The sequence below is a fragment of the Xenopus tropicalis genome, chromosome 5 (assembly GCF_000004195.4).
Source record: "Xenopus tropicalis strain Nigerian chromosome 5, UCB_Xtro_10.0, whole genome shotgun sequence".
Classification (NCBI taxonomy): Eukaryota; Metazoa; Chordata; class Amphibia; order Anura; family Pipidae; genus Xenopus; species Xenopus tropicalis.
The window spans coordinates 104805748-104819526 of record NC_030681.2 but is presented as its reverse complement, the minus strand read 5'-3'; the positions used below and the strand labels follow the sequence as shown (position 1 = coordinate 104819526).

The following is a 13779-nucleotide window of genomic DNA, read 5'->3' as shown; positions in this document are numbered from 1 at the left end:
ATTTTATTGGTAATATTCAAGATAGATTGTCCCAGGTTGACGTCAGAAATTCACTCAGTTCATTTGTCAGTTTTCCAAGAAATGAATAATGCTGACATGATGAATGATTTTCATTGGAAGATTTTGGTGAATGACACAACTGTGACTCCTGCAACCATTTAAAAGTGAGCCCCACTGAGAAAGATGTGCATTTAAAGCCTCAATTTTCCATACTGCTGCATCAGCTGAAGAGCCAATAAAATGGATAAAGTCACGTCTATTCATCTGTGCCTTGGGACTCTAACTTTTCTTTTTATGATTTCTATGCACTCGGCACACACCAAGCCTTATTTACTACAGGGTAAGTTCAAGTAGAATATACACATATATTGCTGATAATCTTGTTGTTTAAATACTAGCTTGTTTGCAAATTGAGCTAGCATGGTTAAGCATGTTTCACTGGTATGGCGATCATGTTTAGAGCTAGTTGTGGGGCTCTGTGTATATGTAGACATGGAAAGTTTTAATTTAAGAATGTCTCAGAATAGTACATTCAAAAATAAATTGTAGGTGAACTAGCAAATATGTGTAGGCACCCAGCGAAGTAGACTGCAGAACATTTAAACATGTTATTAACAGAATTATATTTCTTTTCATGCTTAATATGATTTAATCAATTGTCTCTAAAATATGTTAAAGGTTTATGGTGAAGCAGGGTGATCAAGATCCATAGTCAGTTAGGAAAATAAATATATACCCCTAGGAGGGCAAATTAAGTCTCTATCGCATGAACAAAAAAATTCAATTATGTAAGCAAAGGGTTTACATAATCCAAACCCTAGAACTGTACTTCATATTTGTTAAACAAACACATGTAGAAGTCTTTACTGTGACATCAATGGCACAACATGGAAGCACATTTGGTTCTGTGGAAAAGTTAAGATACAGTATACTGCAGGTCTGTTTATACAGAGTGCCATGGTGGGACATGGTGAGGCAGCTGTTACACTGTTCACACAGTTCTCCACTGAATTCTGTCATAAATATGCATCTCTCATAATTCTGTGCAAGTAAAGTATTTTATAGAACATTTTGTATAGAACCAACAACACACGACTCATTTACATTTTATTTAAAATTGAGCTTTTAGACATATACGCAAAGCGTTAAACCCAGTCACAGTAAGCCATCTTTCTCAGCCAATTATTTAACCTTTTGTGGAAATAAAATGTGCTTTTAAGATATTTTTACTGCTCACGTAGCACTCCATAGCATGATTGCTTTACTCTAACAAAGTAAAAACTTTGCATCCACATCTCCAGTTTCCTTGTGTACATTATGCAAACTCATATCTAATTTTACTGAGCAACCAAAGATATCAAACATCAGTACTAAGAATTTATTTACTATTTTATGATATATAATAGCATAAATACCAAGCCAAGAGATCCTTTGCATAGGAACGCAATTGTCCATTGAGAGGAATCTCCCTAATATTTTGTAAATGCATTTACGCACGGATGACATTGCTCACTTTAGGATTGGTGCTTAAGGGAACATAATATCATACACTGGATCTGGATTTTATGTGTTACTAAACCTCCATTGTTCTCTTCATAGATTTTATCAGTACATATTCCAGCAAATCATAATGTTAATTTCATTAACATTTCCAGATAATGAACTCTTTCCAGAAAAAGAGGATTCCAGCCACCAGAACATGCTGTTAACCTTCCTCCTCAATAAACACCTTCCCTTAAGGCAACCTTCATCTTTTGGTAAGTTCTAAGTACTAAACACACTGCAATTCAAAGGTAACAAAACCCTTTACTTGAATGCTCTTGAAATAAAAAACTGTTGCGGTGAGCGCACTTTGTTGGTTTATGGAATTTGATTAAATTTGGCTTCTGTACATCTTTTTCTTATCAATAGAATATGGATGCTAAGTTGACAACCCCTCAAGGTATTCAGCAAAAAGTCGGCAAAGTGATTTATGCATAATATTTAGCATAGTGCCTCCAGGCATAGGTTTGGGCTTCTTAATCCATATGCCCTGTGGAATGATGCTGCAAGTTTGACATTGCTGGCTTAGGTATTAGACACAGAGGTGTACATATTTCCGGTGGTGTTATAGTGCTGTGTGTGTTTTCCACATGCTGACTATGCTGCAGATTGTGTGGTAAATGCTGACTCCTTATATTTCTAGCATCTCCATCCAACTGCAGCCCATTCACTGTAGCACATTCTATGTAATGCTGATGAAGTACCGGTGTAGTGATGTATACTCTCACTGGCATCTGCCACTAGTACAATCTGACTTTTCAGAAAGACTAATGAGAGCTGTTACTGTTATTAATATTTTTATATAGTGCCATTGTCTCCCACAGCTCTTCATGGAGAAATTGGATACATGAACAAGACAAAACAGCTTATATATACAGATTAACATGTTACCAGAATAGAAGGAGAGTTATAACATCACATTGTTATTTGACTACAGGGTGAGTGCCCTGCTTAGGAGATTTTACAGTGGTTTGATTATTAGCTATGGTTTACACCTCTGTCATCCTTAGATCTGTGTTAGGAATTCCCCCTTTTGTACCCTTGGAATGCATTGAAATATGTATGATTTCAAACTAGTTGTTCAACACCCTTTATTTATAATCAAGTGTTTTACACCATGAGAATGAAGTGAATAGGTAGTTTCAGCTTCTGTGATAAGATATGCTTATTGATTTGCTTTAAAAAAAAAAAAATGAACACTGGTACGGCTCTCTAAAACGCAAGTACAAAGCAGTCGTTCTTACAAATCTAATGCTGTGATGGAGAATAAGATCCATGGTTTTAAACTGACTTCATTATAGTGATGCACTGGCAAGGCTACTAATGAGACATGTGTAAAATCATCCATTTCTTAAAGGCATTTTTCTTTTGTAGAATTGGAACTTGAAAGCAAATTGGAGCAACTGGAACAGGTAATAAAATCATTTCAAAACTTTCCATTTTTTAAATATCATAACGTACCTCAGAAATGACGTGGTACAAAATGTATGTTTTTACAAGGTGTATTTCATATGCATGCATCTGTGCCCATTAAAGTTAATTGAAACCAAATTGTAAATGTAACATGGATGAAGTTTCAGACTTCTCCTCTGTTTTTTTGCCATATATAAGAATAGTCAAATTAAGTTTAATAGTGGACATCTGTGCAGTGATTGTTAGAAATATCTGCATATTTTGGCAATGGTATAATTAAGATTTTGTAGGTCCTAGGAACATTCAGTTATGGCACAGTCATGATTTAGATTAATGAAACATTTGAAAATTAACATATAAAGCAGATACATATCTGACAGCTTGTTAAAATTATCAGGTAACCTGCCAGTTACAGATGTGTGCCTAGTTTACATTAAAAGTATGGGGGTGATGCTGCCTACCTGCAATCACAGTTTGGAGGTTGCCCCTTTGGTAGTCTTGATTATATAAGTCACTACATTTGCCATACCACAGTGCTTTAAGTGGAGGCTGTCACATTAATAAATGTGTCACACACACAGCATAATAAAAGTCCTTTTTAAATGAAATATGAAACCCAAATTATTTTTTATGGATTAAAATACCTATACCTATTATAAAGGTATTAAAAAATCATAGCTGTCAACAATATATTGCTTGTCCCACCTCTATGCATCAGACATAGAGGCACGGCTGGCACTTACTTTCACTTTCCATTTAGCACTTCCTAGATGTCATTGCACTCCTCTCATTTACCATTCATCCTCATGGTTTATAACTGTGTAGTCTGTGCATGGACATTAAGACCCCCATTTGGTGCTTACACAAGGCTTTGGGTTGATAAAAAACTTGCCTTAATAACAGTGTTCACAAAATGGCACCTGTCTTCTTTCTGTGATTGTGAATTCCAAACCTGAAGAAAAGGAATATTTACAATATATATGGCTATAACATGCCATAATAAAGGTCTTTATCCATGTTTAATGTTATAAAATGGTTGTAGATGTAGCCTAGCTTGTTACATAGATTTTATTAGTATAGCATGAAAAAATATGTAACAACCTACAGCAAGTATGAGAGCCTAACAAAACTTTCAGCAAGTTATTGAAAGTGTTACATATGCTATATAGCCCTTCTATCTTAGTTGTAGCATACATATATTTATGATATTAATGCTACCTTTAGTAGCCAGTGTCATGAAAAGCTTGCTTTTTTTATAAGCAATAGATTTAGAAGCAAAGAAGAATTAGATGCACGCATCCACGATCCAATGTTTCAGTGCAAAAAAAAAAAACATTTTAGAACCATATTCAGTCTTTCAGTATAATGTTGTGTATTCATGTCATATATATTCATGTATTAGTTCATATTTGTGGAAACAAAAGCCAAAGTCACACTAAAGTCTAATAGTCAATGTGCTTACTGAAGGCTGATGTTCCTTAAACAACCGATAATTCATTTATTAAGTGCCCCCTAAAAGAAGTGTGTGACTATAATATATGTTCACTAAGAACATTATGTGAGCAATAGAATGACATATTTACAGTATAAAATTCATTACTTTAGATTTTCCACCAGAAAGAAACACAAGCATTTTTATATTTTGATTTTGATACCATCGCTCAAACTGCAAGATACTGATCACACATTTTTAAACTAAATTGCAATGAACATACATACAAGGAAATATATATTAATTCCATTTCCTTTCAATGCAGCCAGGGAACTAAATCAATGTTTATTTGATATAGCTGGAGAAACTTAAGGAGCAGCTCTTGGAGGGGAAGACGGCTGATGTAACATATGCTGTGGAAGGGATGGCATCCTCGCACCCTAACAAACGAGGTGAATACTTACTTCATGCAGAAATGGAAAAATTCACCCAAGTGATGAGTAATCTCAGCATTGTCACTTTATACACTTTATAGATTTAAGCCGTGCCATATTGTTTCTAAATTAGCACTGCAGAGATAGGCACAATGGTAATGGCTTTACATGACTGATATTATACTGTACTTATGACATTAATGTATAAACTAGTACTAGTTCTTGGGGAAATGTATTCTTTATTTTACTTGTACCACTTATGTCAACCTCTTAACACACTATCCCTAAAATCAGACAGACAAATCTTTGAATAGAATATATATCTCCCAAAACTATGGGGGCATTTATTAAAATTCATTATTCTTTTTTTTCATGATTCACTTTTTTTTGTGGTAAAACTCGAATTTTTGTGTAAAAAACCCACAAATATTTTGTGATTTATTAAGTGTAATACACACTCATACAAAACTTCTCAATCTAACTTCTGTCAAGGTCAAGTCAATGAGAGTTGTCCTAGGCAAATTCTTTATTAAATATGTGCTTTTAAATGTTTTTGTTTTTTCTTGTTTGAAAGTCCACAAAGATTCGTGGAAAAACCTAAAGAAAAAAAAAATGGTGGTTTTTGTGTTCTTTTCATTTTCTTTTCACAATATAAGAAGACAAGCCATTTGGGGTTTTAGTGGAAATGAGTTTAGTCATGGTTCAAAACCATGAGACCATGAAAATCAAAATAAATCTGCCCCTATATATTTAAATATTTTTCCATGTTTTTATCTTAATTGGAATTATGTTAATGGTGTTTCTAAAACAGGTAAATATTAGGTTTCATGGAAATAGAACAGATTAGTAGGCTGTCTCTGTACTTATACTGTAACTTACGAACATAAACTAGACATAAAAAGTAACATTTTTTAGACACTCAGAATATTATTATATTATTAGAGAAATCCATTAGAGTGTATGTTATCTAAATCTTCAGTCACTGTTTTCTGCCTTATATGATACTGGATATTGGTTTTTAGTTTGTTTTTTAGGTACTTAATACCTGCATCCCAAAGCACCCACATTGATGCATTGGTTTCCTCAGATTTTAGCCCTAGCAAATATTTGTTGGTTTGCAAGTTATTTTCCACTAAAACCGCTACATGATTTAGAAATCAAATAAATTTAACTCAAACCCATGAAATGATTGATCCCTTTATGCAGTATTCCATTAGGCATAATTAAAAAGGGTTTTTAACCAATAAAACTCATCAGTAGACAAGTAAGTGAATATCCAAATACAATCTACTGTCATTAACTGAATACTACGGTATGTACACGTTCCATACTGTATTCATATATGAATATCTATAGAGAGATAGTTGACCAGAATGTCCCAGTAGAAATAACAAATATGCAAAAATACATTGTGTCTGTTTATTCACTTATCTTCTTTGGGCCAGCACTGACTAGTATCTACTGACTACATCTTTACTCAGCTGCCTGCTTGACTGTGTGTTCGCCCAAAATGTTTTTCCTCATTTGGTTGTGTCTGGAGGCAACTCACAACAACCATGGATAGCACTGGTCCTTTGGTGCAGTGTAAACAGGCCTTTCACAATAATTTGCATATGGAGTTGCTGATCAATCAAATCGGCCTATCCAGAGAATGTGAGCACACATTCATGTAGTGACTTGGGCAAATGGGTAATCCTTTCTATTCATGGCCATGATAAGTGTGTTAACTTAAATTATGAAATTTCCTATTCAGAAACAAAAAAGAATATATCGCCACTGCTATGCAGGGAATTGCCCCCTGTTGGTTAATTGTCGTGTATTGTTGATTTTGTTTTGATTTTTTTGTGTACTGTATTCATTGGTTGTTCTCTTTATTTCCCTATGTTTTACACTGATTTAATTCCACTGCTTTTTAAACAAAGCCATTTCTTTCTGAAAGGGCTCCAGAGTAGTTTTGTAATGGCTTGTGAGTGTTCAGATAAGGATATTTTTAGTTCTAGTACTTAGTTTGTTTCACAACAAAAGATAAGAAACTCTTGGCACAAGCAGATGGTACAGTGCTATGTTAGCAATTGCGTAAAGAGAGATTGGGTAAGCTGAGTTAGATTTTTCTATAGATTTTTTTCTAAATGTCAGTCATTCACATAGGAGTGTCTTTGGCTCCTTGTGTATTCATGCTTTTACTACCAGCAAGTATCTTAAATAGTTTAAATATGTGGCTAGACTGATAATACTTTGTTTCTCTGTTATTAATAAACTGTAGTCATAATATTCTAATATATATATAATATGTTTTGGATTTTGCATGGTTGTCGTGAAATTAAAATTTTTGCAAGAAAACCGTGCATATTAAGAGACTACAAAGAAAACTATTCTAAACAATGATATTTTAGCAACATAATCACATTATCAAAGAAAGTATTACTAATGGACAATTGAATGCCTTTCATAGTGTTCTTAATATATAAATTAGGCTGAATATTGATGCATCCTTATATAAGCTTAAAGGAATTTCTGGACTGATCCTTGAAATTGTCAACAGCTTATGACTGACAACTTATGTAAACCCTTAAAATACACTAATGCTAGAAGGTGCTATAACAGAGCTGTGACAGAGAGTGACACTTTTCTAATAATATCCAAGAGAATTGTTCATATGCACCATTCATTTTGCAAAATTCATGTTGTGGGACAAAGGCCCGTTTCACGTCCTAAGCAGTGCCATGCCAGGTAATTGTTTGCACCGTAAAAGTATACAACTATTTAAAAGAAGTTTAATTGCCCTTTGTCTATAGTGGTATCTTTTATTTGCCATTTAACAGTAATCAGTGTAATACAGGTATAGGATCCATTATCCGGAAACCCTTTATCCAGAAAGTTCCAAATTATGGAAAGGCCATCTCCCATAGACTCCATTTTAAACCAATGATTCTAATTTTTAAAAATTATTTCATTTTTCTCTGTAGTATTAAAACAGTACCTTGTACTTGATCCAAACTAACATATAACTAATTCTTATTGGATGGAAAACAATCCTGTTTAAATGATTTTTTAACTCAAAGCATGGAGATCCAAACTACGGAAAGATCCCTTATCCAGAAGACCCCAGGTCCTGAGCATTCTGGATAACAGATCCCATACCTGTACAAAGAGTGACTATTTTAATCCCTATAGAGATGTACGCAAAGCAGCATGTAGCAGAGTGAATAAAAGACATAACTCCTACTAGCTGGTTTTCTAAACAAACAGTGTTCATGTGTATTTCTCTTATCGTGTGTTATTTCTATTTTTTGCTTTGAAACAGCATGCTTCTGGAAATACTGTGTGTGAAGTTTATCCAGTAAAGTGGAGCAGGTTCCTTTCAGGGTGTGCACTATTCATATGATCGTAACAAGGAAGACTGAAGATATTTTTAAAAACGATTTCCGTAATTCCTTTGTGCAGCTTCTTGTGTTTATCTCAGTAGAGAGCTACAAATAATGCATTGAACCAGTGACACGTCTATTATTTATTGCTGTGCACAACTGCAGTTTGATTTATGTATAGTTATACTGTATATTATAAAAAATATTTAATATAATAATTGTAAAAAATTCTATTATTTTGATTTAACTGAATAAAGAAAAGAATAGTATGTTGTGTTATAATTTCTGAGGCACTCTTTATGTCTGTTTCTTGTTTTTCCTGGCACAAGTTTTCATTAGTTGCTAATATATATATATATAAATTTATATATAACGGAAATTCAGTGTGCGATTCAATTTCCAATTCAAAACTCTGTTGCCATAATTTTTTCATGTTGCCATATCTCTTTCTTATACAGTACAGATATCTTTTATTTATATTGCAGCAATGTATTCTACGTGATCACATGCACACACTGTGTACAAAGTGGAATATAGGAGCCGCACACACGCAATGCAATCTAGGGTATTTCGCATGTATTTTTGTTTTGGGCAGACAAGCCACCCTTTGTCAGATACTTTGTAATGAGTGTGTACATGTAGATAAGTGGAACACTCTGCCCATCATTAGGTTGTAGGTGGGGGACTGATTAAAGTAAAGGTAATTTCCTCCAACTGGTATGCATAGCATAGCCATTTACATGTTTGTGTTGGAAATCATGATTTATAATTGGCTGTATAATACTTTGATTTCACAGGTATACATGGCACTTTACCCATTTAGGAATTTCTAAGAACACTTTTGCTATTCACCCATGGACTTTTTCCAAAGACTATTTCCTAAGGACCTTTTGCTTATATTACATGCTTTTCCTTAAAGGACAAGGAAAGTCAAAATCTATTAAGCACACTATTAAATAGTACTACTATTGCTGTGTAAAAACGCTATATTTCTGGCTTGCCTAATGAAAGATTTACAGAGATACACATACTACAAACTACATACTTGTTTCAGTGAACGGCGCTGCCATCTTGTCCAACCCCCCCCCTCCGATTGCCTCAGCTGCCACCTGCCAGATCACACCCCCCCCCTTCGATTCCAGCATTTGCCGTCTGCTGCCTCACACAACCCCCCCGCTCTGATTCCTGCATCTGCTGCCTCACACAACCCCCCCCGCTCTGATTCCTGCATCTGCTGCCTCACACAACCCCCCCTCAGATTCCCGCATCTGCCGCCTCACACAACCATCCCCCCCGCTCCGATTCCTGCAGCATCTGCCGGCTCACACAAACTCTGATCCCCGCACCTGCCGACCTGCATCTGTGTGCATTTCAAAGAATTTAGCAGGATTAAAATCTCCTACCACAGGCGTGTACAAGTGGCACACGCTCCTCGGTCCTCACTTTCCTGCTGGCTGCGTCACCATGGCAACCAGACACTCCTGCTGTGTGCGCATGTGCACGCTATGACTCTAGTCATAGTCTCAGTGCAGGAGCGTTGCATTATGGGAATCTTCTCTACCCTGCTCAGCATATTTTTTTCCTGTTTGGCTTCTGATCTTCTGAACAGATGAAGTATGGGGCACTATTGAGACAACTGAAGGTATGCCTGCATTTATTAGCCTTTCCTTCTCCTTTCAATGTGCTACCTGTACACACCCATTCCAAAGTATCTTACAAAGGGTGTCTTGTCCTCCAGTAATGTGATTCTGTTAAATAAATGGGAAATACCCTACATTGTACGTTGCATCCTGTTTGAGATACCACACCATGTCCCAGGGAGCTTTAGCACCACTACATGATTGCTATCGGATTTGCGGAGTTATTACTTAATTATGAAATAAACATAGTCCTTTTTGTATATAGGTGGCTTTATCTCTATTTGCAGGCCAGGCAGGTTGGCCCATTCCAAACATAGTATTCCCTATACTACCACACATTTCCATATTTTTAGAAATCATGCAGCAAGGCTGGATGTTCCAGGAAAGAAAATGTAGAAAGAAACTGCATGGTGACCCAGCACCATGGGATCTCCATTGAAGAATGACCTGGGCAGTCTGTGAGTGATAGTTACAATTTTTTTAATATCCCAGGAAAGTGTTATTTGGTGTGCCTGTTTCTAGTAGGTGTCTGATCTGCGAAATTGGGTAGTTGGGGATCTGTAAGTTAGGTAGGCTTTACTTGGGCAAAAGGGTGAACTTGACTGACATATCTCAACTATAATTAAATCCAAAGTACCACTGTACTTGAACCAGTTATCACCTTTTCAGAAAGGTACATAGAAAAAAGACAATGTTTTTTTTGAAACAGCACACAATTTATTTGTTATATCAATTGATCAACAGTCAGAAAATATGCACATACACATTTAATGCACATTGTGTAATAAAAAGAGAAAATATGGAGAAAACAGTTCAAAAGAAAAGGAGGGAATGCGTGTAGGCACAATGTAACAAAGTTATATACAAAAATTGAACATTTGAATAAGGTTGCATTTTACATATAAAAAAAGTACCAATCATATCTTGTTTCAAATAGGATGGCCATGCTTATTATAGTGATTTCATTTTGTGTAGGTCCACTTTTCTATCCAGAATTATCTGTAGAAATGTCTTTTAGATTTGGCTAAAAATTTTGGCATATTAAGTATTCGCCTAAAGAGAAAGGTGACTATCACTTATTGATGTTGATACATTTTATGGAAGAAGAACATTTATATATATCCCACATTATATATATCCCACATTTTGACTGGAGGATTTTAGACCCCTTGGGGTTATAACATACCAGATCCAAAAATAGCCCAATGAGAGTTGCTCAGTAGATTACAAATAAAACATTTATGTACATATTTTTTCAACACGGCTTAGCAAATCTGAGTTCATATTTCTGTAAAAGAACAATGTAGTTTACTGACTTTCATTGGAAAGGATGTTGTGAAAATATAAGGAAAGGGATTGAACATTATCCTCTCAAAACAAGAAAAAATAAAATAATGAACAATCTATTACTTCATCTATATACATCAATCTACTTGACATTATCACATATATCTAAATATAGTGGTTAAAACTAACAATCTACAGCCGGGCATTCTTTAAAGGAACAGTAACACTAAAAAATGAAAGAGCTTTAAAGTAATAAAAATATAATGCACTGTTGCCCTGCACTGGTAAAACTGGTGTGTTTGCTACAGTAACACTACTATCATTTATATAATAAGCTGCTGTGTAGCCACAGGGGCAGCCATTCAAGCTGGAAAAAAGGAGAAAAGGCACAGGTTACATAGCAGATAACGGATAAGCTCTGTAGAATACAATAGTGTTTTATCTGTTATCTGCTATGTGCCTGTGCCTTTTCTCCTTTGAATGGCTGCCTCCATGGCTACATAGCAACTTATTTATATAAATTATAGTAGACTTTCTGAAGTAAATACACAACTTTTACCAGTGCAGGGCAGCAGCACATTATATTTTAGTTACTTTTATACACTTTCATTTTTTGGTGTTATTGTTCCTTTAAGAATGGGTGTCTAATAAAAACAACTAACTGTGTTTCATTCCTAATGGGGAATAAGTATTTGAACACCTTTTAAAAGTGATAAAGAATGTGTGTCAACAATAAAAGCATCAGCATTCATATGTTGCTGAACAGTTAATTCTGGGAAGTGATGGAAAATTTATTAATGCACTGCAAAAGTTGAAAATATAAGTGACAGTTGTGTACTACATGCACATAAAACATATGGACTCCTTTCTCTTATTTACCAAGTTGCTATCAGTCGTTTAAAATGAAAAAAGAGAAAAAAGGGTAAAAGACAAAACCATGGGCCAGATTTACTAATGTTCATATTTTGTTCCTTTTGACAAATAATAATTTTTACCTCTAAAAAATTGTGGATTACACTAATTACTCCACAAAAAAAAATCGTAATTTATTAAGCATAAAAAGATACTGTAAGCAATTGCTTAAACAGACATAACCAAGAGTTAAGCAAATTCTGCTTCCAATAGCAATTTCATTTGCAAGTAACTTTTAAAGGAGAAGGAAAGGCTAATGTTAGCCTGTAGCAAGCGCTTCCTTCTTCTGCGGCAAATTCCCTAGGCCGGTGCATGCGCATTAGATTAAAAAGCCGACTTTGTTGTTAAAGTTCAGCTTCTGAAGGAAGCGCTCGCATCTCCCCCGGGCTGGTGTGGTTCTCTCTTAACAGGGGCACCAGCCCGGGGTACAAGGTATGCGATTTAAGTCACGTGGGGGTGCCTAACATTTTAGCACCCCCAAGTGACTTAGGCTTTCCTTCTCCTTTAAAATGTTTTAATAAATTCAAATTGGAAAGCTGTATAGAGTTATATTTTCTTTTACTGGGAAAAACATATTTTTAGGCTGACATGCCTTTTAAGGTTTATGTTCAGTTATTTTAACTCGATGAGGGCATAGTTTATTCTGTACGCTGAATCCAATGTATTTAATTTCAGCAGAAGTATACTGCAAAGATGTCAAATGCTGACCATGATGACTGCTGTTATATATATGCAAAAGTGCCTCCATATTCTTGTAGCCTGTGGGCACAAAAATATCAATTGCACCCACTATTTAAAGACTGTGCACACATTGGGTGTGGTACAAATAATGGAGTGTGTTTTGATCCAGAATTTCCATGTGCCCAAAATTACTTGTATTGCATCAGGTGCATTGCCAACTTGCAGATGCAATAAGGCTGGAACTGTGGGAAAACCTGTACTTTTGATAAAAACTTGGTGACTTGATTCTCAAATAGCACTTTGCAAACTGCACTTGTGCCCATTATTGAGCTCTTATGTTGTACAACTGCATGGTGCAATAAATCTCAAGTAAGTGACCATGGGGGGGAAATATGCACGAATGGAAATAATGATATGTCAAGTTGTATTCTGTTGGTTGGAATGCACTACTGCATACTACATTATCTGAGTATAGGCAAAGACACTCATAGGTTCAGGATCTTAGCCTGTGATTAAGGGTTTTTCCCAAAATGGGTCAGGCTGTTTGCATCATGGTAACCACTCATGATTTTAACTAAAGAATAAGGGATTGTTTTTTAGAGAAGGAATGTACCCTTTTTTCTTCTTATCATTTCCACTAAAAACATGAATGCCAAGTGATTTATTACAACGTCCTTTTAAAAAAAAAAGCACGGACAAAAGAACACGGAAAAAAATGTTTTTTAACGAATGGAGTGCCTGAAAAATCCGAAAATCTTTAAGACTACAAAGCTAAAGAAGACCTTTCAATTAGAAACAGGGCAGCTGCCCACTGACATCTACATGACCTTGACAGCTTTTAGATGGCAAAGTGGTTTTCATGGTTTTTTATGCTTAAAAAATCATGAAAAAGTTTTACACAAACAATTCAAGTCTAAGCGCAAACAAACAAGTTGTGGCAAAAAATTAAATAAGAACATCAGTAAATGCCCCCCAAAGTGTCTGTGCATACAATAAGATGGTGTTGCTATGTCTTAAAAAGGAAATACATTTAAAAGAGCCCAGAATAATAATGCTACATAATCCCTTTAATT

General features: G+C 35.2%; 1 protein-coding gene across 1 annotated transcript; it reads left to right on the top strand.

Moving 5' to 3' along the window:
* Positions 1 to 207: 207 nt before the first annotated feature.
* On the top strand, positions 208 to 8455 carry uts2b (urotensin 2B). The gene is made up of 5 exons (NM_001126995.1): positions 208 to 340; positions 1656 to 1757; positions 2917 to 2954; positions 4746 to 4839; positions 8126 to 8455. Exons 1-5 carry the CDS (start codon positions 241 to 243, stop codon positions 8149 to 8151), a joined length of 360 nt encoding a protein of 119 aa, NP_001120467.1. The 5' UTR covers positions 208 to 240; the 3' UTR covers positions 8152 to 8455.
* The last annotated feature ends 5324 nt before the right edge of the window (positions 8456 to 13779 follow it).

What these genes read in the sequence shown, in the direction of transcription:
- uts2b (NM_001126995.1), top strand. Translation starts at nt 241, where the DNA reads ATGGATAAAGTCACGTCTATTCATCTGTGCCTTGGGACTCTAACTTTT. An exon ending in CAAGCCTTATTTACTACAGG is followed by an intron (nt 341 to 1,655) that starts GTAAGTTCAAGT and finishes TAACATTTCCAG; the next exon opens with ATAATGAACTCTTTCCAGAA. An exon ending in AAGGCAACCTTCATCTTTTG is followed by an intron (nt 1,758 to 2,916) that starts GTAAGTTCTAAG and finishes TTTCTTTTGTAG; the next exon opens with AATTGGAACTTGAAAGCAAA.